Source organism: Mobula birostris, chromosome 9, assembly GCF_030028105.1.
Source record: "Mobula birostris isolate sMobBir1 chromosome 9, sMobBir1.hap1, whole genome shotgun sequence".
Classification (NCBI taxonomy): domain Eukaryota; kingdom Metazoa; phylum Chordata; class Chondrichthyes; order Myliobatiformes; family Myliobatidae; genus Mobula; species Mobula birostris.
In genome coordinates this window covers 135,839,958-135,866,481 of record NC_092378.1, presented here as the reverse complement: position 1 = coordinate 135,866,481, position 26,524 = coordinate 135,839,958, and the positions used below count along the sequence as shown (strand labels likewise).

General features: G+C 36.5%; 1 protein-coding gene across 3 annotated transcripts in view; it reads left to right on the top strand.

Annotated features, from left to right (window-relative positions):
• Positions 1-26,524, top strand: part of glyr1 (glyoxylate reductase 1 homolog (Arabidopsis)) — a 69,389-nt gene that overhangs the window by 30,046 nt on the left and 12,819 nt on the right. The window contains exons 7-11 of one of the 3 annotated variants that reach the window (XM_072268920.1): positions 4,177-4,230; positions 7,899-7,949; positions 8,563-8,636; positions 22,791-22,890; positions 23,488-23,583. In XM_072268920.1, coding sequence (XP_072125021.1) covers positions 4,177-4,230; positions 7,899-7,949; positions 8,563-8,636; positions 22,791-22,890; positions 23,488-23,583 — 375 coding nt within the window. The remainder of the gene's footprint in view (positions 1-4,176; positions 4,231-7,898; positions 7,950-8,562; positions 8,637-22,790; positions 22,891-23,487; positions 23,584-26,524) is intronic. The other 2 variants (XM_072268922.1, XM_072268923.1) reach the window with 2 other exon arrangements.

Genomic DNA, 26,524 nt, shown 5'->3' with positions numbered 1-26,524 from the left:
TATAGTGGTGCTAGAAAGCTTGTGAACCCTATAGAATTTCTATATAAATATGACCTAAACTGTGATCAGATCTTCACACGTCCTAAAACTAGATAAGGAGAATCCAATTAAATAAATAAACACAAAAACATTATATTTGTTCATTTATTGATTGAGAAAAATGATCCAATATTACATATATTTGTTGGAAAAAGTATGAATCTTTGCTTTCAGTAACTGGTGTGACCCCCTGTATAGCAACAACTTCAAACAAACATTTCTGGTAACTTGATCAGTCCTGCACATTGGCTTGGAGTAATTTTAGGCCATTTCACCTTACAAAAGGGCTTCAACTCTGGGAAGTTGGTGGATTTCCTTGCATGAACTGCTTACTTCAGGTCCTTCCACAACATTTTGATGGGATTAAGGTCAGGAATTTGACCCAGCCGTTCCAAAACGCGAATTTTCTTCTATTTAAACCATTCTGTTGTTGAATTACTCTTGTCTTTTGGATCATTATCTTGTTGGATTATTCAACTTCTATTAAATTTCAGGTGAAGGACTGCTTACCCTGACATTCTCCTGTAAAATGTCTTGATACAATTTTGAATTCATTGTTCCTTCAACAATAGAAAGCTGTCCAGGCATTGAGGCAACAAAGCAGCCCCAAACAATGATGCTCTTTTCATCATGATTCACAATTGAGATGAGGTTTGGGTGTTCGTGTACAATACCCGTTTTCCTCCAAACATAGCAATATGCATTTCTGCTGAAAAGTTCAACTTTTTTTCTCATCTGTCCATAGAACATTGTTCCCGAAGCATTGTCGAACATCCAGGTGGTTTTTTGCAAACTTGAGACATGCAGCAATGTTTTTTTTTGGAGAGCAGTGGTTTCCTCTGTGGTGTCCTTCCAAGAACACCATTCTTGGTCAGTGTTTTTCTTAGAGTGGACACATGAACGAGACTTTAGTAAGTTTTAGAGATTTCTGCAAGTCTGTTGCTGTTACCCTCCTTCAGCATTACACATTGTGTTCTTAGTTTGAACTTTGCAGGATGTCCACTCCTAGGGAGAGTAGCAACGGTACTGAATTTCCTCCATTTGTAGACAATTTCTGTCACTGTGGACTGATGAGCACTCAGGTCTTTGGAAATGCTGTTGTAGCCTTTTCCAGCTTCATGCATCTCTACAATTCTTCTAAGGTCCTCTGAAAGTTGTTTTGATTGAGGCATGGTGCATGTAAACAGATCTTTCGTGAGAGTAACAGGCTCTGCCAGTTAACTGACTTTGTGTGTCTTTTTTAAAGGACAGGGCACCTCTAAAACCCACACCTCCAATCTCATCCCATTGATTGGAACACCTGTCTCCAAATAGCTTTTGTAGAAGGCATTACCCCAGACATTCACATACTTTATTCCAATATATACGTGTAATATAGGATAAATTTTCTCAGTGAATAAATAAACAAGTTTTTCTGTGCTACTTATTTAATTTGGTTCTCTTTACCTAGTTTTAGGACGTATGTAGATCTGATCACATTTTATTTAAGCGGAAATAGAGAAAATTCTACAGGGTTCACAAACTTTCTAGCACCACTGCAACCTGAATCCATTGTATTACCACAAATAAATTTTGATGACACAAGTCTAAAAAGTAATCAGTATAATGCTACTGGTGCTTCATACACGATGAGACCTAGGTGGTGTCAGGGAGTTCAGCGGTCTTACGTCCTGGGGGGTGGGGGGGATTTCTGTTTCCCATCATAACAGTTCATGTCCCAATGCTACCGTATGTCTGCCTAACGGTAAGGGGCCAAAGAGATGATCAGAGACCCCAGTGCATTAAATGGTTACAATTAATTAACATTGCAATTATCCTCCAACTTGTAGGGAAAGGAAACTTGTACATTATTTACATCAAATTGTTTTTGATTTAAACTCATATTCTAAATGTTCTCCATTTTAATGTAAACCCAAAGGAATCATTTCATTGTAGCTTTCTGTTTTATTTACAAAAATCTCTTCTGCTTTGATTATGAACACAGATGAAAGCAGAGTAACTGGAACCAGAAACATCTCACCTTAAAGACTGGAATATCAAAGCAAGAATGTACTGCTGAGGCTTTATAAGTTATTGGTCAGAGTCCATTTTGAATATTGGGAGAAACTTTGGGCCCAGTTTCTGGCTCCAAAGAGGGCCCAGAAGTCCACAAAAATGATCCCAGGAATGAAAGGCTTAACATTGATGTCTCTGGGCCTGTATTTGGAGTTCAGAAGCGTGAGGAGAGATCTCTGAATCTTACTGGATCCTTGAAGCATGGTTTTAGATATGGATGTTTCCGTTAGTAAGGGAGTGTAGGATCTGCAGGCAGATCCCAGCCTCAGAATATAAGAACACCCCTTAAAAAATGAGGAATTTTTTTAACCAGAAGATGGTGAACCTATGGAGTTTGTTGCCACAGAGTGCTGTATAGGTGCTTGATGAGTGAAAGAAGGGTTACAGAGAGAAGGTGGGAGAGATTTTTGTGTTAAAAATCAGCCTTGTAGTCTAGCTTGAGTATATACTGTATAAGACAAGGCTAACAAATAATTTGTACCTTACTTTTTCTGAGGAAGAAGCGTAAACTAAGCTCTTAGATCATTGTATTGCATTTTCTCTCAGTGCCTAGTTTTTAAATGAGTGAACTTTGTGAGAAGTATCTGTTCCAGTTATGGAGTAATTATCAGGGCCAATATGTGGAAACTAGTACTTAATATGCATTTATGTGATTACTAGATCATTGTGTTGCCAGGAGCCCAGAATGTTAACTGTTATCTGTCTATCCCTTATTATGTAGCTAGCATTTGAACTCAATTGAAGTCCTCTTTACCAGATGATTGGGAAAACATGTTTTTGGAAATGGCTGTGCAGAGAATGTGAAACAGTTTAGAATTATTGAGTTGGTTTGTTTTTGCATTTGAATTCATGACACATCTGACAATAAGGAGTTGGGTTGGTTAAAACAGGATCTTGGGCCATTTTGTTGTTCTCGCTGCAAGTGCTTGGATTGAATACTGAAGCAATACAGATTGGGAAATATTGAAGTGCAATAGTTTTAATGAAATTTGTTTATTTTCCCAAATCATGGTTCAAGATAAGTGTGAAGTGGTTCATTTTGGTAGGTCAAGTATGATGGTAGAATATAGTGTTAATGGTAAGACTCATGGCAGTGTGGAGGATCAGAGGGATCTTGGAGTCTGAGCCCATAGGACACTCAAAGCTGCTGTGCAGGTTGACTCTGTGGTTAAGAAAGCATACAGTGCATTGGCCTTCATCAACCGTAGGATTGAGTTCAAGAGCTGAGAGGTAATGTTACAGCTGTATAGGACCCTGTCAGACCCCACTTGGAGTACTGTGCTCAGTTCTGGTCACCTGACTACAAGAAGGATGTGGAAACTATAGAAAGGGTGCAGAGGAGATTTTCAAGGATATTGCCTGGATTGGGGCGTATGCCTTATGAAAATAGGTTGAGTGAACTCAGCGGTAGATAGAGGTGACCTGATATAGGTGCGTAAGATGATGAGAGGCATTGATCATGTGGATAGTCAGAGACTTTTTCCCAGGGCTGAAATGGCTAATACGAGAGGGCACAGTTTTAAGGTGCTTGGAAGTACGTACAGAGGAGATGTCAGGGGTAAGTTTCTTACGCAGAAGTGGTGAGTGCATGGAATGGGCTGCCAGTGACTGTGGTGGAGGCGGATACAATAGGGTCTTTTAAGAGACTCCTGGATAGTACATGGAGCTTAGAAAAATAGGGGGCTATGGGTAACCCTAGGTAATTTCTAAAGTGCATGTTCGGCTCAACATTTTGGGCTGAAGGGCCTGTATTGTGCTGTAGGTTTTCTATGTTTCTAAGTCTTGCCCATAATGCTTTAAACAAATTATGTCCAGTGAGAAATGATCAGAAATATAATTGGAAAACCATTAATGTAGAATTAGAAGAGGCTGATTTGGTAGTTTTCCACAAGTAGGTGCAGAAGGGACTAATTAAAGAAGGTCTTTCCCTGGGACTCCAATTCATTGCAATGCTTTCCAGTTAGATTTCCAGAATTATTTGACAGGCAGTAGCTACTACCATTCTGTCTCTGACATCACAGATATTCAGATATAGGATCAAAGTATAACTACCTTGCTCAGATTTGATTTTTCTAATTGCAGCAAGTAAAGGACGACCCTCACTTCCATCACTTTCTGCTCAGTCAGTCTGAGAAGGTAAGATAGTGCAAATAGTGTGCAGTCCAGTTGTGTAGTTTCTCATCAATTATAAACTAAGCTCAAGGAAACAGAAAGCTTTAGTAACCCCTTTCAGATCTGCTTCTCTTCAATTTTTATAGTCTTCCTAGATTTATTGCTTTTATTTTTCTTTCTTTTTGAGTAAGTCCTGGTGCCTGTGTTTAGGTAGCTTAAATGGACACATGGGGTCAACTGGCAGGATTCAAGCACACTAGATATTACTGGGCCAGACAATATTCGGTGCAATTAATAAAATATACTGCACTTATTTGTACTAATTTTAATAATTAAGAGTCATGGTCATATTTCACTGAAACAAGTCTTTTGGCCCACCATGTTCTTGCCATCTGTGCGTCTATCATAATCCTGTTTACCAATCTGTAGCCCTCTAAATCATTACCGTGATGGCTCATTTGTATATTTAAATGTTGTGGGAGTACCACCACCACTCACTCAGGCACTGTGTTCCTGCTTCTAATCATCCATGTCCTTCACTCTTGCTTTAAACCTACACCCTCTAGTTTTAGACATCTCTAATGGGGAAGAAGTTTCTTCCTATCTACTCTACACGTGTAAGAAGGGGAATTATTCAGTATTAATGGAAGTTAAAAGGGCTACTTCGTATAATAACCATGGAAGCAGGAAAAAAACAGTGATTTAATGTTTGATGCCCAATGTGTTTGTAGTTTTTCATCCCTGGTAAAAGTATAATATTTTAAGGGTTTTTGTTGGATAGTTCTTTCACTCATGCTTCTAGTTTTTAGCATAAACCAGGTGTTGACAAAGATTTGTGATTTATCTTTACATTTTGCACTTGAGCTGAAAATTCAGTATTTAAAAAGAATATGCATCAGCCAATTCTTTTATGCCGTCTTCCATCCTGGAGATTGTAGATGCGCAATTATGCCTGTTTCATGGTACAAAATATTACATTAATCAATTTGCAAGGACTTAAACGTTGTAGCTTGAAGTTACAAGTTTTACAGACAGTTTTATTTTCCCTTTTCTAATTTCCATTTTCCATGGGGCATTGAGCTCTTCAAGAAATTGCTGTTCAATTTGAGCATTTTTACCCCTTTTTTGTGTATGAAGGTTCTGCCTGTAACATTGTACCTGATACTGTTTTAATCGATGTTGGCAACTATTAGCCTTGTTAATATAGCATTTGCAGTGCCTTGTAAAGGTATTCAGCCCCTAACCCTTTGTTCACATAAATGAGTATTATAACCAGGGACTTTGATCAATTTAACTGAGCATTTTTATTTGTGGATCAGATGCTCCTCTTTCATAGTAAAACCCAAAAAACAGAGAAAATTGTAAAGCATCAAAACTAAAAATTCAAAAACTGAAATGTCAGCATTTCGAAAGTATTTATCCCCTTTTGTTCAGTACATAGTTGAACCACCTCTGGCAGCTATTGCAGCCAGTAGACCTTTTGGATAAGTCTCTAATAGAGACTAGCATGGTGTGATGGAGAAGATTTTCCCATTCCTCCTTGCAAAATTGCTCAGGCTGTGCAAGGTTAGTTGAGGAGTGGCGGCAGACAGCAATCTTGAGGTCTAGCCAGAGATATTTGATCAGGTTAAGCTGAGGACTCTGGACCATTCAAGGACATCAATTTTCTTCATTTGAGGGCACTCCATGTTTCCTCTGGTGGTGTGCTTTGGGTCATTGTCCTGCTGAAAGATGAACTTCCTCCCCAGTTTAAACTTCCTGACAGAGGCTTGCAGGTTTTTATCCAAGATCTTTCTGTATTTAGCAACATCTATCTTACCATCAATTTTCAGTCCCTGCTGTTGAAAAATATCCACCATACTTTACAGTAGGGATGGTGTTACCTGGCTGATGCGCAGTATTAGATCTACATCACACATACAGTTTAGTGTCAAGCCCACGAAGTTTTACTTTAGTCTCATCTGACCACAAGAACAACTTCCACATCTTTACAGTATCTTATAAGTGAAGCTTTGTAAAATTCTTATGGGCAAGGATATGCTTTTATTTAGCAGCATGTGTGACGTAAGTCCATTACTGCGCATCAGCCAGGTAACACCATCCCTACTGTAAAGTATAGTGGAGGTAGCAACCAGTGATGAACTTTGAAGTTGGAGCTACTCTACATATGAGCTCAAACAACTATCAACAAGTTCTGATTATACAAGTTGCTAATCTGGTTACTAGAGTAGGTTCTCAAATTTTATTAAGGAGCATTTCCTAATAGGCCTGTTGTTTTAAAGCTGTTTTCTTATATTACTGAATCCAGTTTGTAACCCAAAACACTATAAGACATAGGAGCAGAATTGGGCCATTTTGCCCTTCAAGTCTGCTCCACCATTCCATCATGGCTGATTTATTATCTCTTAACCCCATTCTGCTGCCTTCTCCTCTTAAACTTTGATGCCCTGAATAATCAATCTCTGCCTTCAATATGCCCAATGACGTGGCCACCACAGCCATCTGTAGTGATGAATTTCACAGATTCACTACCCTCTGCCAAAAGAAATCCTTCCTTATCTCTGTTCTAAATGGACATCATTCTATTCTGAGGCTGTACCCTCTGGTCCTAGATTCCCCCACTATAAGAAGCATCCTCTCCACATCCACTCTGTGTCTGGCCTTTCAATATTTGATAGGTTTCAATGAGATTCCACACCCCCCCCGCCCCATTCTTCTAAACTCCAGTGGGTACAGGGCCAGAGCCATTAAACTCTCCTCATATGTTAACCCTTTCATTCCTACGATCATTATTGTGAACCTCCTTTGGACCCAATCCTAGCACATCTTTTATTAGATAATGGACCCAGAACTGCTCACAATACTCCAAGTTCAGTCCTTCCAATGCCTTATAAAGTTCAGCGTTGCATCCTTGCTTTTCTATTCTCGTCTCAAAATGAATTCCAACATTGCATTTGCCTTCCTTGCCACGGACTCAACCTGCAAGTTAACCTCTCAAATTGCTTTGCACCTCTAAATTTTGAATTTAGCTCCCCATTTAGAAAATACTCTGTACTTTTATTCCTTCTACAAAGTACATGACCATGCACATCTCTACACTACATTCCACCTGCCACTACTTTACGTATTCTCCCTATCTGTCTAAACCCTTCTACAGACACACAGCTTCCTCAACACTACCTGCCCTTCCATCTATCTCCGTATCTTCTGCAAACTTGGTCACATATCCATCAATACCTCCATCCTAATCATTGCTATATAACATGAAAAGAAGTGGTTCTAATAGTTAACAAATTTTAACGTACAATTGTGTGGCCCACCTGATGAACCTCGGTATAAATGTCATTGTGGATGACGAACAAGTACTTTAATTTTGCAAGTGTAACCATCTATTTCACTGCATAGAGATGGAAGATCGTAGTAGAAGAGCCTTTACTTGCAATGATCTACTGTATATTTATATTCAGGTGTGATGCTGCTAGTTTCACAAGGATAAAAGCTACTTGTGCTGAGATGTTAGGTTTGAATAATATAGCTTTACAAATGATTATCAATTTAAAACTGAGAAATCAAGTTTAAATATCATCAGACTAATGGCCTGTTGGATTTAAAATACATTAAGTACAGTCAATTTTTATGCAGCTCATTTTTCCTTGGTTTATAAATTAATAGTCTATTTTATTTCTTAACAGCCAGGTTCATGTTCTGCCATAATTCAAAAGCTGAAGGCTACGGCTGAAGAGGTATTCTGCTGCTTTTTTTAAAATGTCTGGTTGTTCTTTAAATTATAAGGCTAGTTTTAGTTCTTACTATTCCAAGTGAAATCAAACAGAATTAGAGCAAAGAAAAGGTCATTTGCTATTTTTTTCTTTCATAAGTCAGTACCAAGTCAAATCTCTCTAATTTGCAAGCAATTTTGGAAATGTGTCACATCACATCTACTGTCTTTAATCTCTTATCGGCCCTTGAAAATCTTTTTGAATTAACCAAGTGCAGTCTACTTTCCAGAAATTTATGCTGATCATCCTTGGTTCAAGTTAATGTTATATTTATACGCTAATATTGTACCAAAAGCCATACTACAATTTTAAAAGGCTATAATTTTGAGACGGATTCTGAATGGAATATCTCATTTGCAGTGTTGTGGCTTGTGTATGTAATCTTTCATTGACATTATAGTTTTTAATAGCAAAAAAAATGAACTTAAAAGTGTGGAAATTTACCAACAGCATCATTCATTGACTTTTGAAACATTCACCAGAAAGTTGTTTAATTTCTTCATTTCATGTTTAACTTGCTGTTTTGCTTGTATGCCCAAATAATGAAAGTAAGCTCTAACTTTGTGTAATGTCACAGGAAGCAGAGTCAACCTCCATCCAGGCAGCTGATAGTACAGCAACTAATGGAAATGTTATTCCCACAGACAAAAGGTAAGGGCCAAAGAATAAAACAAAACTCAAGATGCCATTATTCATTAGGTAAAAATAATTGGAGTTGAATATTTGAACCAAACGTCAAACTCTTCCATTAGAGATGAAGTTTAATTACTGAGGTATAAAAGACTTGGGCATTGTAATAAAGTCATAAAATAGTTATTGTAATAAAGGAAGTTTGAAATTTTAAAAAAACTAAAATTACCAAGAGATCAGGTAGCATCTTGGGAGAGATTAGCACTGTTAACATTTCTGAACTAGCGAATAGTAATTGACATTAATATTATTCTTTTTAATTCTCTCCACCGATGCTATTTAAATAATTAAGGATTTTTAATTTTCTTTTCAGCATTTGAGTACCTGCAGTATTTTGCTTTTGAAATATAATCATTGAAAGTTTGTTTCTGTGAAAATATTCTAGTACTTGTGTTAGTTTGCATTCTGGTATATGATAAAGTTGAAGATATAAATCTTTGGACACTACATCACTTTTTTAAGTATACAGTATTTCTGTTTTTGCACATTTTTTAATCTATTCAATGTGCATAATCAATTTACTTGTTTATTTATTACTATTATTTTTATTTTATTTATTATTATTTTTTTCTCTCTGCTAGATTATGTATTGCATTGAGCTGCTGCTGCTAAGTTAACAAATTTCACGTCACATGCCGGTGATAATAAACCTGATTCTGAATCTGAAGAAAAAGTGTTCTGATTTACATAACAAATTGAAGGCATGATTTGTCTTGACACTTGAATTCACTTCACAGAACATGAGTGCATATTGATATTATTAGATCAGTAGTCAGCATCCAATGATATAACCATTTATGTACAGAATCAGCAATAAACTTTTTTTATTTTTATTAATTTTTGAGTTCATAAACATAATAACAATAAAGATACAAAGAGATTGGAATTACCTTATTGTATTAAACATGTACAAAAAAGACTACAAATAGTACAAGTGTAATAGATTTCCAAACTCTTGATATAGTTAATCATGAAGAAAAAAATAAAAAGAAAAGGATATTGCAAAGACCCCCCCCGCAAAAACAAAAAAAACTAAAACAAATAGAACTAACGGCTAAACCCCAAAAAAAGCAAACAGAACAAAATAGGGCTGAACCAATATATTAGATCGAATACATTCATTAATGTCGTCAACTCCGCTCCTCTATTCATATATTCTGTTAATAAAAAGGATTCAGAGAAGGTCAAACTACATCATATGAAAATGTTGAATAAATAGCTTCCAAGTCTCTTCAAATGTAACCAAAGGATCAAAAATGACACTTCTGATTTTTCTAAATTTAAACGTGATATGGTTTGGGAAAACCATTAAAATGTAGTGGGGGGGGGGTTGGTCTCTTTCCAATTCAATAAAATGGATCTTCTGGCCATTAGTGTAACAAATGCGATCATCCGACAGGCTGAAGAGGATAAAGATCTATGTTCCGTCATTGGCAAACCAAAAATTGCCGTAATAGGATGGGGTTGTAAATCAAAACACAAAACTGTTGAAATAATATCAGAAATATCTTTCCAAAATTTTTCCAAAAGAGGGCAGGACCAGAACACATGAGTCAGAGAAGCCACCTCAGAGTGACATCTGTCACAAATAGGATTTATATGCAAGTAAAAACAAGCTAGTTTATCTTTAGACGCGTGGGCCCTATGTACTACCTTAAATTGTATCAGTGTATGTTTAGCACATATAGAGGAAGAGCTAACTAATTGAAAAACTTTTTTCTCATTTCTCTATAGGTAGGTGAAGTTGAAGTTCCCTTTCCCATTCATTTTTAATTTTATCAGATATACCTGGCTGTATTTTCATAATTATATCATAAATAGTTGCTATTAATCCCTTCTGATAAGGATTTAAACCTAAAATTTTGTCCGTGATATCAGCAGAGTGTGAAATCGGAAAAGTAGGCAGCGTGGTATTTAAAAAGTTTCTTATTTGTAAATATCTAAAAAAAAAATGGGATCTGGGCAAGTTATATTTATTAGGTAACTGTTCAAAAGATATGAAACAGTTACTCAGAAATAAATCACAGAATCATGTTTTACCCTTCATTTTCCATATCAAAAAGGCTTGATCCATAACTGAGGGTTGGAAAAAAATTAGATATAATAGGGCTTGATAACATAAATTTGTTCAAACCAAAAAATTTACGAAATTGGAACCATATTCGTAATGTATGTTTAATTATTGGATTAACCATTTGTTTATTCAATTTAGAAAATACATAGGGAAGTGAAGTTCCTAAACTAGAAACCAATGAAAACCCTTGTACAGAGTATCCTTCAAGGTTTACCCATTGTGTACTTGAAATTATATCCCAATCTTGTGTCCAAAATATTAAATATCGAATATTAATTGCCCAGTAATAGAATCTTAAATTCGGCAATGCTAAACCACCATCTTTCTTGGACTTCTGTAAATATTTTTTATTTAACCTGGGATTCTTATTCTGCCATATATAGGAGGAAATTTTAGAATCAATAGTATCAAAAAAAGATTTAGGAATAAAAACTGGTGCTGCTTGAAATAGATATAAAAATTTAGGTAGAATAATCATTTTAATAGCATTGATTCGGCCAATCAGTGATAGAGACAATGGGGACCATGTAGTAAGCAATTTTTTAACCTGACTAATTAACGGTAAAAAATTGAGCTTGAATAAGTCCTTATGTCTCTTAGCAATTTTAACCCCCAAATAAGTAAAATAGTAATCAATTTGAATGGTGAGCATCTATAAATGAAGGAACCTGCATATTTAATGGAAAAAGTTCACTCTTACCAAGATTCAATTTGTAACCAGAAAAACTACTAAACTGAGCAAGCAAAGATAATACTGCCGGAATGGATTTCTGAGGGTTAGAAGTATATAATAGTAAATCATCTGCATGTAGTGATAATTTATGTATCTCATTCCCACAGGTAATACCAAATATATTAGGAGAGTCACGAATAGCAATAGCTAACGGTTCCAGGGCAATATCAAATAATAATTGAAAAAACGGGAGATCTTTGATTATTGGTAAATACCGAAGCCGAAGGAGTAAGGTATATCAATTTAATCCAAGATATAAATATCGGACTAAAATTAAATTTCTCAAGCGTATTAAACAAATATGTCCATTCGACTCTTATCAAACGCTTTCTCAGCGTCCAATGAGATGACGTGTTCTGGAGTTCTAGGTGAAGAAGTATAAACAATATTCATTAATCTCCTAATATTAAAGAAGGAGTAACGATTTTTAATAAATCCAGTCTGATCGACAGAAATAATTTGAGGCAATACATTCTCCAGTCTCATTGCCAATATTTTAGAAAAAATTTTAGAATCCACATGCAACAAAGATATAGGCCTATAAGATGCACATTCAATAGGATCCTTTTTTAAAGAATTAGGGAAATAGAAGCTCGATAAAAAGATTGTGGTAATTTACCTACAGATACTGCATCCCTAAGGGTTCTACATAACCAAGGAGAAAGTAATGTTGAATGAAGTAATGTTAACTCTTTTATGGTTGACTCTGGAATTTCAGAAATTTGGAGATTCTTACACTCACTCCAACGATAAAGAGTTTTCATTCTTTTCACGTGTATATCATCATTATTCTAGAATTGATTACTTTCTTATTGACTCTCTTTTCTTTTTCAATCTTTTTATTAATTTCAAAATATAGAAACAAAACATAGCAATAATACAAATAATATGAGATGTATTGTTACATTTAAAAAAAAGAGTAATTGCAAAGCCAAATAGTGGAAATTACCAAAACTCCCATACATGTAGAACTGATCACGGATAATATAAAGCAAAAAAAAAGGAAAAAGACAAAAAAAAGAAAAAAAAACCCATCCCAAAAGAAAAAAAAAACTAAACTAAACTAAACTAAAAGACTTGGGCAAAACTAACAACTTAAAAATGGAAAAGAAGAAAACCTCAGCGTCGACGCCTCCACTCCCCTCCAACAACAGTACAGAGAAATAAAACCAGTTTGGAAATGATCAAATTACATCAAATGAAAATGCTGGATAAATGGCCTCCAAATTTTTTCAAACTTAATAGAAGGGTCATAAACTGCACTTCTAATTTTCTCCAAATTCAGACACACCATAGTTTGTGAAAACCAATGAAATACTGTAGGAGGGTTGATCTCTTTCCAATTCAACAAGATGGACCTTCTAGCTATTAAAGTAAGAAATGAAATCATCCTTCGTGATGAAGAGGTTAAATTATTTGAGTCTATTATTGGTAATCCAAAGATAGCAGTAATTGGATGAGGTTGTAAGTCTAGATTTAGGACCGTTGAAATAATATCAAAAATATCTTTCCAATATTTCTCCAACAAGGGACATGACCAAAACATGTGAGTTAAAGAAGCAATCTCAGACTGGCATCTGTCACATATTGGATTAATATAAGAGTAATAACGAGATAGTTTATCTTTGGACATATGAGCCCTGTGAACTACTTTAAACTGTATCAACCTATGCTTAGCACATACAGAGGATGAATTCACCAACTGAAGAATTTTTTCCCATTTTTCAGTCGGTATATTAATCTCAAGTTCTCTTTCCCAGTCAGCTTTAATTTTATTAGAGGCATCAAGACATAAATTCATAATTATATTATATACAATTGCTGTTACACCTTTCTGAGAAAGATTTAAGTCTAAGATTTTTCCAAAGTGTCCATTGGATATGGGTGTGGAAACTTAGGAGAGACAGTAATTAAAAAGTTTCTAATCTGTAAATATCTAAAAAAGTGAGATCTGGGTAAGTTATATTTATTAGAAAGTTGATCAAAAGACATAAAACAGTTATCCAAAAATAAATCGCGAAAAGATATTATACCTTTGGTTTTCCAATCAAAGTAAGCTTGATCCATCATGGAAGCTTGAAAAAGAAAATTTGATATAATGGGACTTGCTAGAATGAATTGATTAAACCCAAAAAATCTTCGGAATTGAAACCATATACGTAAAGTATGTTTAACTATTGGGTTATTCATTTGTTTATATGATTTAAAAGAAGTAAAAGGAAGTAAAGTTCCTAAAACCGAACCCAAGGAAAACCCTTGTAATGAATTAGATTCAAGATTTACCCAATGAGGGTTTAAAGATGCGTCCAAATCTTGTAGCCAAAATTTTAAATATCGAATATTAATTGCCCAATAATAGAATCTAAAATTTGGGAGGGCAAGTCCCCCCTCCTTCTTGGATTTCTGTAAATATCTTTTACCTAACCTAGGATTTTTATTCTGCCAAATATATGAGGAAATTTTTGAATCCACGTTATCAAAAAAAGATTTTGGGATAAAAATTGGAACCGATTGAAATATATACAAAAATTTAGGCAAAATGATTATCTTAATAGCGTTAATCCGACCAATCAAAGACAAAGAGATTGGGGACCATTTGGTAAATAAAAGTTTAATCTGATCAATTAAAGGTAAAAAATTAGCTTTAAATAAATCTTTATATTTTTTGGTAATTGTTATCCCTAAGTATATAAATGAATCAGTAACCAATTTAAATGGTAAACGTCCATAAATAGGTACATGCTTATTTAAAGGGAATAATTCACTCTTACTAAGATTCAATTTGTAACCAGAAAAGTTACTAAATTGAGCTAACAGATCTAAGATAGCAGGAATTGACTTCTCCGGGTTAGAGATATATAACAACAAATCATCTGCATATAATGATAGTTTATGTATTTCATTTCCACGGGTAATACCAACAATATTTGGCGAGTCACGGATAGCAATTGCTAAAGGTTCAAGAGCAATATTAAATAGTAAAGGACTAAGAGGGCAACCTTGCCTCGTACCACGAAAAAGACGAAAAAAAGAAGATCTATAATTATTTGTACAGACCGAGGCTACCGGGGAGTAATATAACAATTTAATCCAAGATATAAATGTCAAATTAAAATTAAATTGCTCAAGAACATTAAATAAATAAGGCCATTCAACTCTGTCAAAGGCTTTCTCAGCATCTAATGAGATAATACATTCCGGGGTAGTAAGTGAGGGGGTATAAACAATATTCATTAACCTCCTAATATTAAAAGATGAATAGCGATTTTTGATGAATCCGGTTTGATCCATGGAAATAATTTGAGGTAACACCTTCTCCAGTCTAGTAGCTAGAATTTTTGAAAAAATTTTTGAATCTACATTCAGAAGAGAAATCGGTCTATAGGATGCACAATCCGTAGGATCTTTATTCTTTTTAAGAATTAAGGAAATAGAGGCTTCATAAAACGATTGTGGTAATTTACCTAAACTAATTGCTTCCTTAAATATTCTAGACAACTTAGAAGAAAGAATGGAGGAAAAAAATTTTAAAAATTCCACTGTAAACCCATCGGGACCGGGTGCTTTACCGGAATTTAATGATGAGATTGCAGTTATTATTTCTTCCTCTGAAATGGAAGTTTCTAATGATAGGCAATCTTCGGGGGATAGTTTCGGAAAACTCAATTTACTTAAAAAATCATGCATGAAATTAGAATCATGAGGAAAATCAGAATGATATAAAGAGGTATAAAATTCTTGAAAGGTTTGGTTTATCCCAACATGATCAACTGTGAAAGTATCATCCTGTTTGCGGATCTTAGTAATTTGACGTTTAACCGAATCAAATTTCAATTGGTTAGCCAGTAATTTACCCGATTTATCACTATGAATATAAAAATCACTTCTAGTTCTCATTAATTGATTTTCGATCAAGGATGTTAATAATAAGCTATGTTCCAATTGGAGTTCAACTCTGTGTTTGTACAACTCCTTGCTAGGAGAAATAGCATATTTTTTTTATCAACTTCTTTAATTTTATCAACCAGTAGAAGTATTTCATTGTTAATACGTCTTTTCAAACCGGCCGAATAGGAAATAATCTGACCACGGATATAAGCTTTAAAGGCGTCCCAAACACTTCCGTTGGAAACTTCATCCGTAGTATTAGTTGAAAAGAAGAAATCAATCTGCTCCTTTATAAATTTGACAAAGTCCTGATCCTGAAGCAAAATAGGGTTAAATCGCCATTGTCTGGTAGTACAAAAGATATCCATTAACTTGATGGAAAGATTCAATGGAGCATGATCTGAAATAGCAGTAATGTCATAATTACAATCAACTACATATGGAATCAAACGAGAGTCAATCAGGAAATAATCAATTCGAGAAAAAGAACGGTGAACATGTGAAAAAAAGGAGAATTCCTTATCATTTGGATGTAGAAATCTCCAAATTTCTGAAATCCCAGCATCCAACATAAAAGAGTTGATAATAGTAGCTGACTTATTCGGTAAAGCCGGACTACTTGTGGATCTATCCAACATGGGATTCAAACATAAATTAAAATCACCGCCCATTATCAACATATACTCGTTTAAATTAGGAAGGGAAGTAAGTAAATGTTTAAAGAATTCAGGATAATCCACATTCGGAGCGTAAACATTAACCATAGCGACCTTTTTATTAAAAAGTACCCCCGTAATTAACAGAAATCTGCCATTAGGATCTGAAATGATGTCTTGATGAATGAATGTAATTGAGGGATCAATAAAAATTGAAACGCCTTTAATTTTGGCTTGAGCATTTGAATGGTATTTTTGGCTTTTCCAAAACTTAAAGAAGCGTTGACTGTCCTCTTTCCTTACATGAGTCTCTTGAGCAAAGATAATATGAGCACTCAGTCTTTGGAATATTTTGAAAATCTTTTTCCGTTTTATTGGATGGTTTAAACCATTTGTATTCCAAGAGACAAAATTAATAGAATGAGCCATAACTAAAAATTAACCCTTTGGTGAGTAAGGGGTTAACCATAATGTGAGCTCATGAAATCGGAAGGAACATGATTAGAGAGGAACCGGAAATCTCGACACTGGGGACATCTTTGTAGTTCTGAATCAGCCCAATAGAAAAAATTAAAAAAGAAAAAGACCACCCCCTCCCCCAACCCCAAATAGAAACCCGAACTGAGCCAGAGAAGGCTGAAAAAAGCGCTAACTAATACTAACTTTAACCCCATTTCTGCAGGGGGCAACTCCAAAAATATATGTTAGATAAGTGACCTCCCAAAGACTAATATGTGAAAAATAAACAGTATTGTAAATTAGTCTCCATAGTAAAAATTACTAAAATATATAAAATAAAAGAAACCAGTATCAGTGCATATAATTAGTTAATTATAAACGAGTAAATAAAAAAACGCTTCCAAAATAAGAAAAATGGATTATGGGAAGAAGAAGCATAAGAACATGGCGTCCCGAAAAAAAAATAAAAATTATAGAAAAAGAAAGACAAGTTGCCATTTTAATTACGCGAAAATCAAAAATAGGAAGCATATAACTACAAATGACCGTCGGATCGGATCATTAGTAATAACAAAAAAGGATAAATTAAAACAAAAGGTTAACTAAGGGAAGGTGATGTTATTCACAGAAGATAAATATTCTATATAAGTTATAGAATAATCACTATAGTAAAGAACAAAGAACAAAAATCCTAAACCTATAAAAAACCTTCATCGCACAGTAGTAGAAGGTTTATTTTGAAGGAAAACACCAGAGAGAAGAAAAAATTGGTGCTGGAAGCACCCAACACAGATTAAGAGAGGGTATCTGTATCAGATGGGAAATTATCATCCAAAAAGCTCCGAGCGGCAGTTGTAGAGTGGAAAACACAACGATTTCCATCGGGAAGAGAGATTCTGAGTCGTGCAGGATACAGTAGTGCCGGTTTGAGATTTTTTTGATAGCATTCCGACATTAAAGGTTTAAAAGTCAGTCGTTCCTTCATCACTTCAGGACTGCAGTCTTGAACTATCCTGAAGGAATGCTGGTGATACTTGATCATCCCTTGTCAACGAGCGATCTGGAGAAGTTGTTCTTTAACATTAACATAATGGAAACGAAGAATAACTGGTCTGGGTTTGGAAACAGCCGCTGCCAACTTTACCCACGGTATACGATGGGCGCGATCGAGTAATGGAGGATCGTTGGGAAAAACTGAACCGAACGAATCCTTTAAAAGTTTAGCAAAGAATATTACAGAATCTCCAACCTCAACATCCTCGGGTAGGCCAATTAAACGTAAATTTTGTCTTCTCGATCGATTCTCAAGATCAATAACTTTGGATTTAAGTTGTTGGAGCTGTTTAGTAGTCGAAGCTACATTCTTCTCTAAGATCTCAACTTTTGTATCCGTCTTCTGAGATTTAGTATCCAGCTCAGAAATTTTTGCATCGTGTTTTTGAACATCAGTATTCAGGAATTTCAAAGATTCCGTGATTGATTTTAAATCTTCATTAAGGCTTTGACGATGTTGTTCAAATTGAGCAGTTAAACTTTCAGATAATTTTATCCGATGCTGCTCAAACATTTCCTCCAAACACTTCACCATAACTTCGTAAGTTAATTCCGTTGGTTTAGAGTCACCTTTCTTCTTTCCTCCGTTCCCATCAGCGTCTTTCCCATCTTTGGTTTTAGATCTCGTACTCATTTCTTTAAGCTCAAAAGTTGCGATTGACAAAAGGAAGTCAATTAATCGATAATTCAGAGAGATAAAGTAAGTCTTCTGGTGTACTTAAAGTTGATTAGATCAAGGAGATCATAGGTTAAAAAGGATAACGGGAATGGAGTGAAGCCAGAGAGACGACCTCACTCCATGAGCGCTCCCTGCAGAATCTCTTATTGACTCTCAATTAATTCCACTTGTTATTGACTGCAAATATGACTCCATTTATGTCTCCGATCATGCGCCATTGGAACTATATTAAGTCAATGGATACATCTTCTAGTACGAGACAATGGTGATTTAGTTCCATTTTGCTTCAGAACTTGGACTTCGTTAATTTTATTGAGGAACAGATTAATTTTTTTCTTCACAACGAATTTTACAGAAGGAATTTCCCACGGGGTACTATGGGACACTTAAAGCATATATTCGTGGACAAATTATTTCATATTCTGCTGCACTGAAAAAGCGAACTAATAATGAAATACTGGTTGACAAGATCAAGGAAATTGACAAGAAATATTCTATTGCTCCTAATCAGGAGCTTTATAAAGAGAGAGTCGAACTTAAAATGGAACATAGTCTATTACTATCATCTTCTATTGAAAATTAATTAATTAAAACTAGGAGTCAATTCTATATACATGGTGATAAAACTGGGAAACTACTGGCTAATCAACTGAAATTGGCTTCAGTTAAACGCCACATTGTTAAGATTTGTAAAAAAGATGGTACTCTGACGGTTGATCATGATGAGATAAACAAATCCTTTCAAGAATTTTATACCTCTCTATACCAATCAGAATTTCCTGATGACTCCACTATAATGCATGAATTTTTAAAGAAATTGAATATTCTAAAATTATCACCCAATGAAAGTTTAGAACTAGGTGTATCTATTACAGTAGAAGAATTAAGAAATGCTATTTCCTCGATGAATTCAGGTAAAGCACCTGGTCCAAACAGTTGTACAGTAGAATTTTTTAAATCTTCCTCTACTATACTTTCTCCTTGGTTATGTAGAAGCAATAGACTTGGGTCTTTGATAACACCTGCTTTTATTGCTTAATGTGCTGAACTTTCCTGCCACTAATCTGACGGTCCTTTCAATCTACCATTCTACTTTCCAGTTTTATCATAATTGAGATTAACTTGTGTATGTCATGTTGACTTCAACCAGATACAAATGATGGTGTCATCATTAATAAAATTTAAGAGTCACATCTTAACCTCATGTTTTAAATTAATGTAATCATTTTGGCTCGGGAAGTTGAGATTAGTTGGGTTCTACAACTGTTGCAGGGACCCCAGCTGTTTACAATTCACAATCAATGATTTGGATAATGAAATCAAATATAATATAAAGCTTGGTGGCAATATAGACCAAGGAGGGGATGCCAAGAAGCTTCAGGAGGATATAGATAGTTTAAGTGAAAGGGCAAAGATGTAACGGTTTGAATATAATATGGAAAAAAATGAAGTAATTTTTACGAGAATACAGAAAGGTAGAATATATTTATAACCAGTAAAAGATTGAGAGCTGTTGAAGTTTAGAGGGACTTGGATGTTCTTGTACACAGATCTGCTGGATTAATTCCTAGGTCAGAATGTTTGTCCCATGAAAGATTTAGCTGACTAGGAAGAGTTTAAAAGAATGAGGAGTGATCTAAATGAAAATTAAATTCTTAAGGGGCTTAAAAGGGAGATTTGAAGTTAGTGCTTCTTCTAGCAAGTGGCGACAGAGTCAGAGATTTTAGTCTCAAAACAGTCTCAGCTATTAATGAGATGAGGTTTTTAGCATCCAAAAGTTAGGAATTTTTGGAGTTTCTTATCCAAAAAGTTAAGACCTTCTGTTGGTGATTGTCAAGATAGAGATGACTAGATGTTTGAATATTCAGGAGTCAAGGTATTATAGGTTTATTGCAGGAAATTGTTGCTGATTTAAAAGCTCAATCATGATCTCATCATGTGAATGGGCACAAGAGGCAGAATACTCCACTTGCATTTCTGTTTACCCCAACTGTGGCAGTAACTGCTACGTTCTACACTTTGTGTAGGATTTCTCTGATTTTATATTTTATCGAGGGAAGTTATCCCACTTACCTGCTTTGTCACTCTATATTGGGTGTCTGTAGACGCTCCAAAGTACTGCTGTGGTGATGTTCCCTTTGTCTAAGTTCTGTAATACTCTGGACTGCATTCTTCTTGTGTCTGACCAGCCTATTCTTTGTAGTAATTTACAGATTTCTGTTTCACTATTTTTGCTACTTTCTGCTGACCTAGCTGCTCACAATCTATAATCAGTGATTTTAAAAAATTATTATGTATTATTCTGTTCTGGAAACTATCCTTTTTAGATGCTTCTTGCTATCCAGTGTCATGGAAGGGAATGAGCAAATTCTCATTAACAAACCTAGGAACAGTATAATTAGTCTTCTTGTTAACCTGAGTGCTGTAACATTTGGAACAGGTATTCAAGTAGATTCTGAATCGTCAAAAATTTGCTTAAACAAAATATTTTATATAATGTACATTTTAAGAATCAGTTGCTTAGCAATGATTACTTATTTTCAAAAAATAATTTCTTGTAAATTTCTGATAACTTGTGAAGTAATCACACCTTAGTTCAAGTGATTTAGTTTTTGTCAGTTTTTGTGTTTTTTATTCTATTGTGTTTCTTTGTACTATTGTGAATGCTTGCAAGAAAATGCACCTCAGGGTAGTATATGGTGACATACGCATTTCGATAATGAATTTAAATTGAACTTTTGATCTTTGAAAATTTTCAAACAACACACCTTGTGATATGCCAAATTGCAGAACAACTTTGGGATAACACTATTAATCCCAAGTGCATGATAACTTTAAAGCCGGTGTCAGTTTTCTGGGATGTTGATATTGTATGCTGGTAGTTTTTGTAAAATCTCAGCCAACAATGAGGTCGAGCTTTTATGACTGTTCAATTATGCTATGTTAAGCATGGTGATTAAATTACTGAACTACAATCAGGAGCCAAGAAAATTGACTTCATAACCTTCTGTTCTAGATGGGCATCTCAGATAGTTTACCTCCAATCTTTTTTTTAAATCTAGCCTTTCTAGTGCGGCCAAATGCATACCAAATTTTAAAACACTGGTCACCACTTAGCTTCAGGAATGGAACTTTGGCTTTTTATATTGTTGTAAGTTCTCCTGAGTGTTTAGCTGTCACAAGAACAGAAAGTGCTGGACAAAATCAGCAGAAATCATTTGTGGAAAAAGAAACAAGTCAAAGATCTTTCATTTTTCCACATCTGACTGATCTGACTTTTTCTGACATCTTGTATTCTATTTTAAAATTTCCAGTGTCTGCAGATCTTTTGACTTTGATTTGTGTTTGCACTGAAAAGGCCTAATCACTTAAAGGAGAATTGGATTAGGCAGTAAGTGCCAGCCTTGCCAGTGGCATCCATATTTGTAATGGTAAATAAAATCTTAGCAGAGAAAAGAGAAGATTGTTAGCAATTATTTCTCACCTATGATTTCTAGGGTTGAACAGAATTTCATTGAAACTTAAGAATCTGAGGGGCCTTAATAAATTCTGAGAAATTGTTACCTGTGTGTGGAGTCCAGAGCCAGGGACAATTCACCAGGCTCTGACGTGTGAATTTTTGTCATGCATTTATTCTATCTCAGAGCTGTGGATGATGAGTCGTTAAATATATGCAAGGCTATGAAAGATTTTTACCCTACAGGGCAATTAAGGATTTTGGTGGGCAAAAATCAAATCAGCACAATCTTTTTGAATGATTCAAAAAAACTTGATGGGCTGCACAGCTTTCTCCTGTACCTATTTATTACTCACTTTTTGTGACTTGGTAGTTTCTATCCTAGAATATTTGGAAAGAAATGTATGAGGAAAATTATAGTCAACAGTTAGCAAAGTTCTCTGATCTCAGGAATTCTATTTTGGATTTGGAAAGTTATAAATACTGTTCTGTTATTCTGTCAAAGGAAGAAACCAGGTAGCAATCAATCCATTGGTTTATCAGTCTCATTTGTTTCTCCTTAAGATAGATCAGCTGTGACCATCAACCCTTCATATGCTTTTATAACTGGTGCAACCATTTGTTGTAAATATTGGCTGTCACTACTGTATTAAATATATCCTTTTGTCTTTCAATCCCTCCTCGCTCATTACAACTTCATTCATGTTTGATTTTGAATTTTTCCTTCTTCTCAAAATCATCCACTTGAAATGTTAACTCCATTTCCCTCTCTAGAGATGCTGCTTGAATTGCTGAATATTTCCAAAATTTGGATTCTATTTGACAAGTTGCAATCTCTCTGTTAATTGCTTTTGTAGTGTATTTCCAGCAGATTTGTTGTATCCTGAATTTATTTAATAGGAGAATAGATTGGTAACTACAAAAGCATCAAGGTATATGGGAAGAGAGCCAGAGTATGATGTTGAGGTGATTGGTCAATCATCTGTTGAATGTTGAAAGGGTTTCTATTTTCTGATGTTTCCACATACAAGCATTGGATTTTAAGAACAAGGATCTATATAACCTAGATGGATTTTAAATTTGAGGAGTAAGTGATTTTCTTTATGCATTTTTCAGGATAGGTTTTCTTGGTCTAGGCTTGATGGGAAGTGGAATTGTTGCAAATCTCTTAAAGATGGGGCACATGGTTACTGTATGGAATCGCACAGGAGAAAAGGTATGGCTTTTTGAAAATTATGTTTTGCTTCACTTGATTAGTTATTGCGATGTCAACTTGCTCCTTTAAGTAGCACTCCTACATCTAAAATTTAGAATGTTATGGCTCTGTCTCCAGAGACCATGATTTATAGTTCAGCCAGACACTCAAAGATGCTGTGTTTTGAGTCTCAAGTACATAGTTTCAGGGGGAAAAAAATCTTAATGGAGAATCAACAGAGAAGATCTCTGACCTTTTTTGTTGAACAAATATCTTGAAAACAGTATATGATTGTTTGTGAGAACTTGCAGTGTGAAAGCCTGTGAAATTAGTACAGGCCATCTCTGTTACTACTTTAAGATGCTCCTACATATAAACAAGTTCCACAATATTGATTTCAAAAGCCATATCTCTTCCCACTCCCTTGCTACACTCAACCTCGTTCATTAGTCTTCCATACTTCTGGTACCCTTCGTTATAGTAGTGCAGAGGTATAGTTACCATCTCAAGTGATTTCATTTTGTTGTGCATTTTCCAAAGGAAGTCTGTAAAAACAACCCATGGCTTTTAAGACTATCCTTTTTTGAAATTCTGTTTTACTTTCTGATCTCATCAAAGTTGCTGGTGAACGCAGCAGGCCAGGCAGCATCTGTAGGAAGAGGTGCAGTCGACGTTTCAGGCCGAGACCCTTCGTCAGGACTAACTGAAGGAAGAGTGAGTAAGGGATTTGAAAGGGGGAGGGGGAGATCCAAAATGATACGAGAATACAGGAGGGGGAGGGATGGAGCCAAGAGCTGGACAGGTGATTGGCAAAAGGGGATACGAGAGGATCATGGGAAAGGAGGTCCGGGAAGAAAGACGGGGGGGGGGGGGGACCCAGAGGATGGGCAAGAGGTACATTCAGAGGGACAGAGGGAGAAAAAGGAGAGTGAGAGAAAGAATGTGTGCATAAAAATAAGTAACAGATGGGGTACGAGGGGGAGGTGGGGCCTAGCGGAAGTTAGAGAAGTCGATGTTCATGCCATCAGGTTGGAGGCTACCCAGACAGAATATAAGGTATTGTTCCTCCAACCTGAGTGTGGCTTCATCTTTACAGTAGAGGAGGCCGTGGATAGACATGTCAGAATGGGAATGGGATGTGGAATTAAAATGTGTGGCCACTGGGAGATCCTGCTTTCTCTGGCGGACAGAGCGTAGGTGTTCAGCAAAGAGGTCTCCCAGTCTGCGTCGGGTCTCGCCAATATATAAAAGGCCACATCGGGAGCACCGGACGCAGTATATCACCCCAGTCGACTCACAGGTGAAGTGTTGCCTCACCTGGAAGGACTGTTTGGGGCCCTGAATGGTGGTAAGGGAGGAAGTGTAAGGGCATGTGTAGCACTTGTTCCGCTTACACGGATAAATGCCAGGAGGGAGATCAGTGGGGAGGGATGGGGGGGACGAATGGACAAGGGAGTTGTGTAGGGAGCGATCCCTGCGGAATGCAGAGAGATGGGGGGAGGGAAAGATGTGCTTAGTGGTGGGATACCGTTGGAGGTGGCGGAAGTTACGGAGAATAATATGTTGGACCCGGAGGCTGGTGGGGTGGTAGGTGAGGACCAGGGGAACCCTATTCCTAGTGGGGTGGCGGGAGGATGGAGTGAGAGCAGATGTACGTGAAATGGGCCTGCTGCGTTCACCAGCAACTTTGATGTGTGTTGCTTGAATTTCCAGCATCTGCAGAATTCCTGTTGTTTACTTTCTGATCTATTCTTTTTCATTTCAAGTTTCTCAGTTATAATGTATTTTGGGATATCCTAAATTATGTGCACATCCTTCACTGAAATGAAAAGTGCAGGATCATTGAGCTGTAATACTATTGTTGTATGTGCAGAAGTACTGTCCAACTTCCATGAGGATCTCTGCTGAGATCCCATGAGGACCAGTGGCTTTGTTGCTTTTCAGGCTCCTGATGGCATCTTTGAGTTCTTTTATACCGGGAGGTTACCTACCCCATGTCATCTCCCACATGTCTCTGGAGGATTTGGTTCGTAACCTCTGGTTTACTGTTAATAAGTTCTTAAAAGTGCTCTCTCTGGTGATTGTTGATATCCCTCTGATCTTTTAGCAAGTTCTTCCTGTACTTTGAGTGCAGAGTGTTTCCTCCACAGTAACTTGGAGCATATTCTGCGTTGGTGGCGCTGAAGAACCCTCGTGTTACTAGAATCTGCCAGCCTTTGGATTTCCAGGGCTTTCTCAGTCAACCAAGAATTCTTTATCTCCTTCACTCTGCACTGGACATTTGCCTTGGCTCTGGAGTTATCTTCTCTTTCGGCTTTGCTGCTGATGTCATTCTGCCAGGCACAAAAGGCTGCCGTTTTCTTGAGATGAGTTGTTCTATCTCCAGATCGTTATCATCAAACTAATCCTGATGTTTTCTGGAGTTGTACCCAAGGATGTTTTTGCAGGTATTGAGTATGTTCCTGAATGTCTCGGAAAAGTACCAACTGCTCTTGGAGCTCAGGGATGCTCTAATAGTGACCATATTCAAGAAGGGAGAAAAAGTAGATTGTGGTAACAGAAGCAACTCACTCCTGTCAACAACAAAGTACTTGCACATATCCTTATCAACTGACTCCTTCCGCTATCTGAAGAAGTACTCCCTGAATCACAGTGTGATTTCTGCCCATCTAGACATACTGCAGACATGATCTTCACAGCATGCCGATTAGAGGATAAATGTCTTGAACAAAGGCAACCCTTGTTCTTGGCTAGGGAACGGTCTACTAACCCACAGCACGGGTTCACCACCAGCAAACCCCCACAGGCAAGCTCTTACCTGCACTGGTAATCACGGGTCGAAATTACTCGGTCCGTCGCCTCCACTCTCGTGGTGGTCTTAAACTCCACCAGTGGTTTCTCGGGTAGTTTCCGCAGTTCTCTCGTGTCGTTTCCGCAGTTCTCTCGTGTCGTGTCTCCTCTGCCGTTATCAGACCGAATGATCAACTTTTTATAATCCATTCAAAATTCCAGCATCCGTTAGCTTAACCGCTCTGAGCTGTTACCATGGTGACTTCCCAGCTCGTGTCTCAGCTCGCGCCGTACTCTCTCTCTCTTTTAATTGCCTCCTTGCTCATTAGACTGCTGAACTTTCTAGCAGTTTCGCACCTGCGTGACACTCCCCTGACAAATACTTAAGAATATTGATGCTAATGCATGATGGCACTGAATCAGAACCCTTCACTGTCAAGACAGGAGTCAGACAGGGCTGCATCATTGCACCCAGCCTATTTGTCATTTTCATTGCTGCCTTCCTTCACCTCATTGGCCAACATGGTACTGGGAATTCCAATCATGGATAGAACAGACAGCATGCTTTTCAACCTAAACTGGTTCAAAGCCAAGAACAAGGTCAGCATTACCTCTATCATGAAGCTTCAGTATACGGATGACAACTCCATCGCAGCACACACATGGAAGAAGGCCTCCATTGTATCCTGAATGCCTTTGCCAAGGTCTAGTTTTGAATATAAAAAAGACATAGGTCCTCTGTCAGCTAACATCTAACCGGCCATTTATCCAGGCCTCAACAAAAGTTGATGATATTGCCCTTGAAAATGTAGACCACTTTCCTTACCTTGGCAGCATTCTGTGCTCAAAAGCAGATGTCAACTTG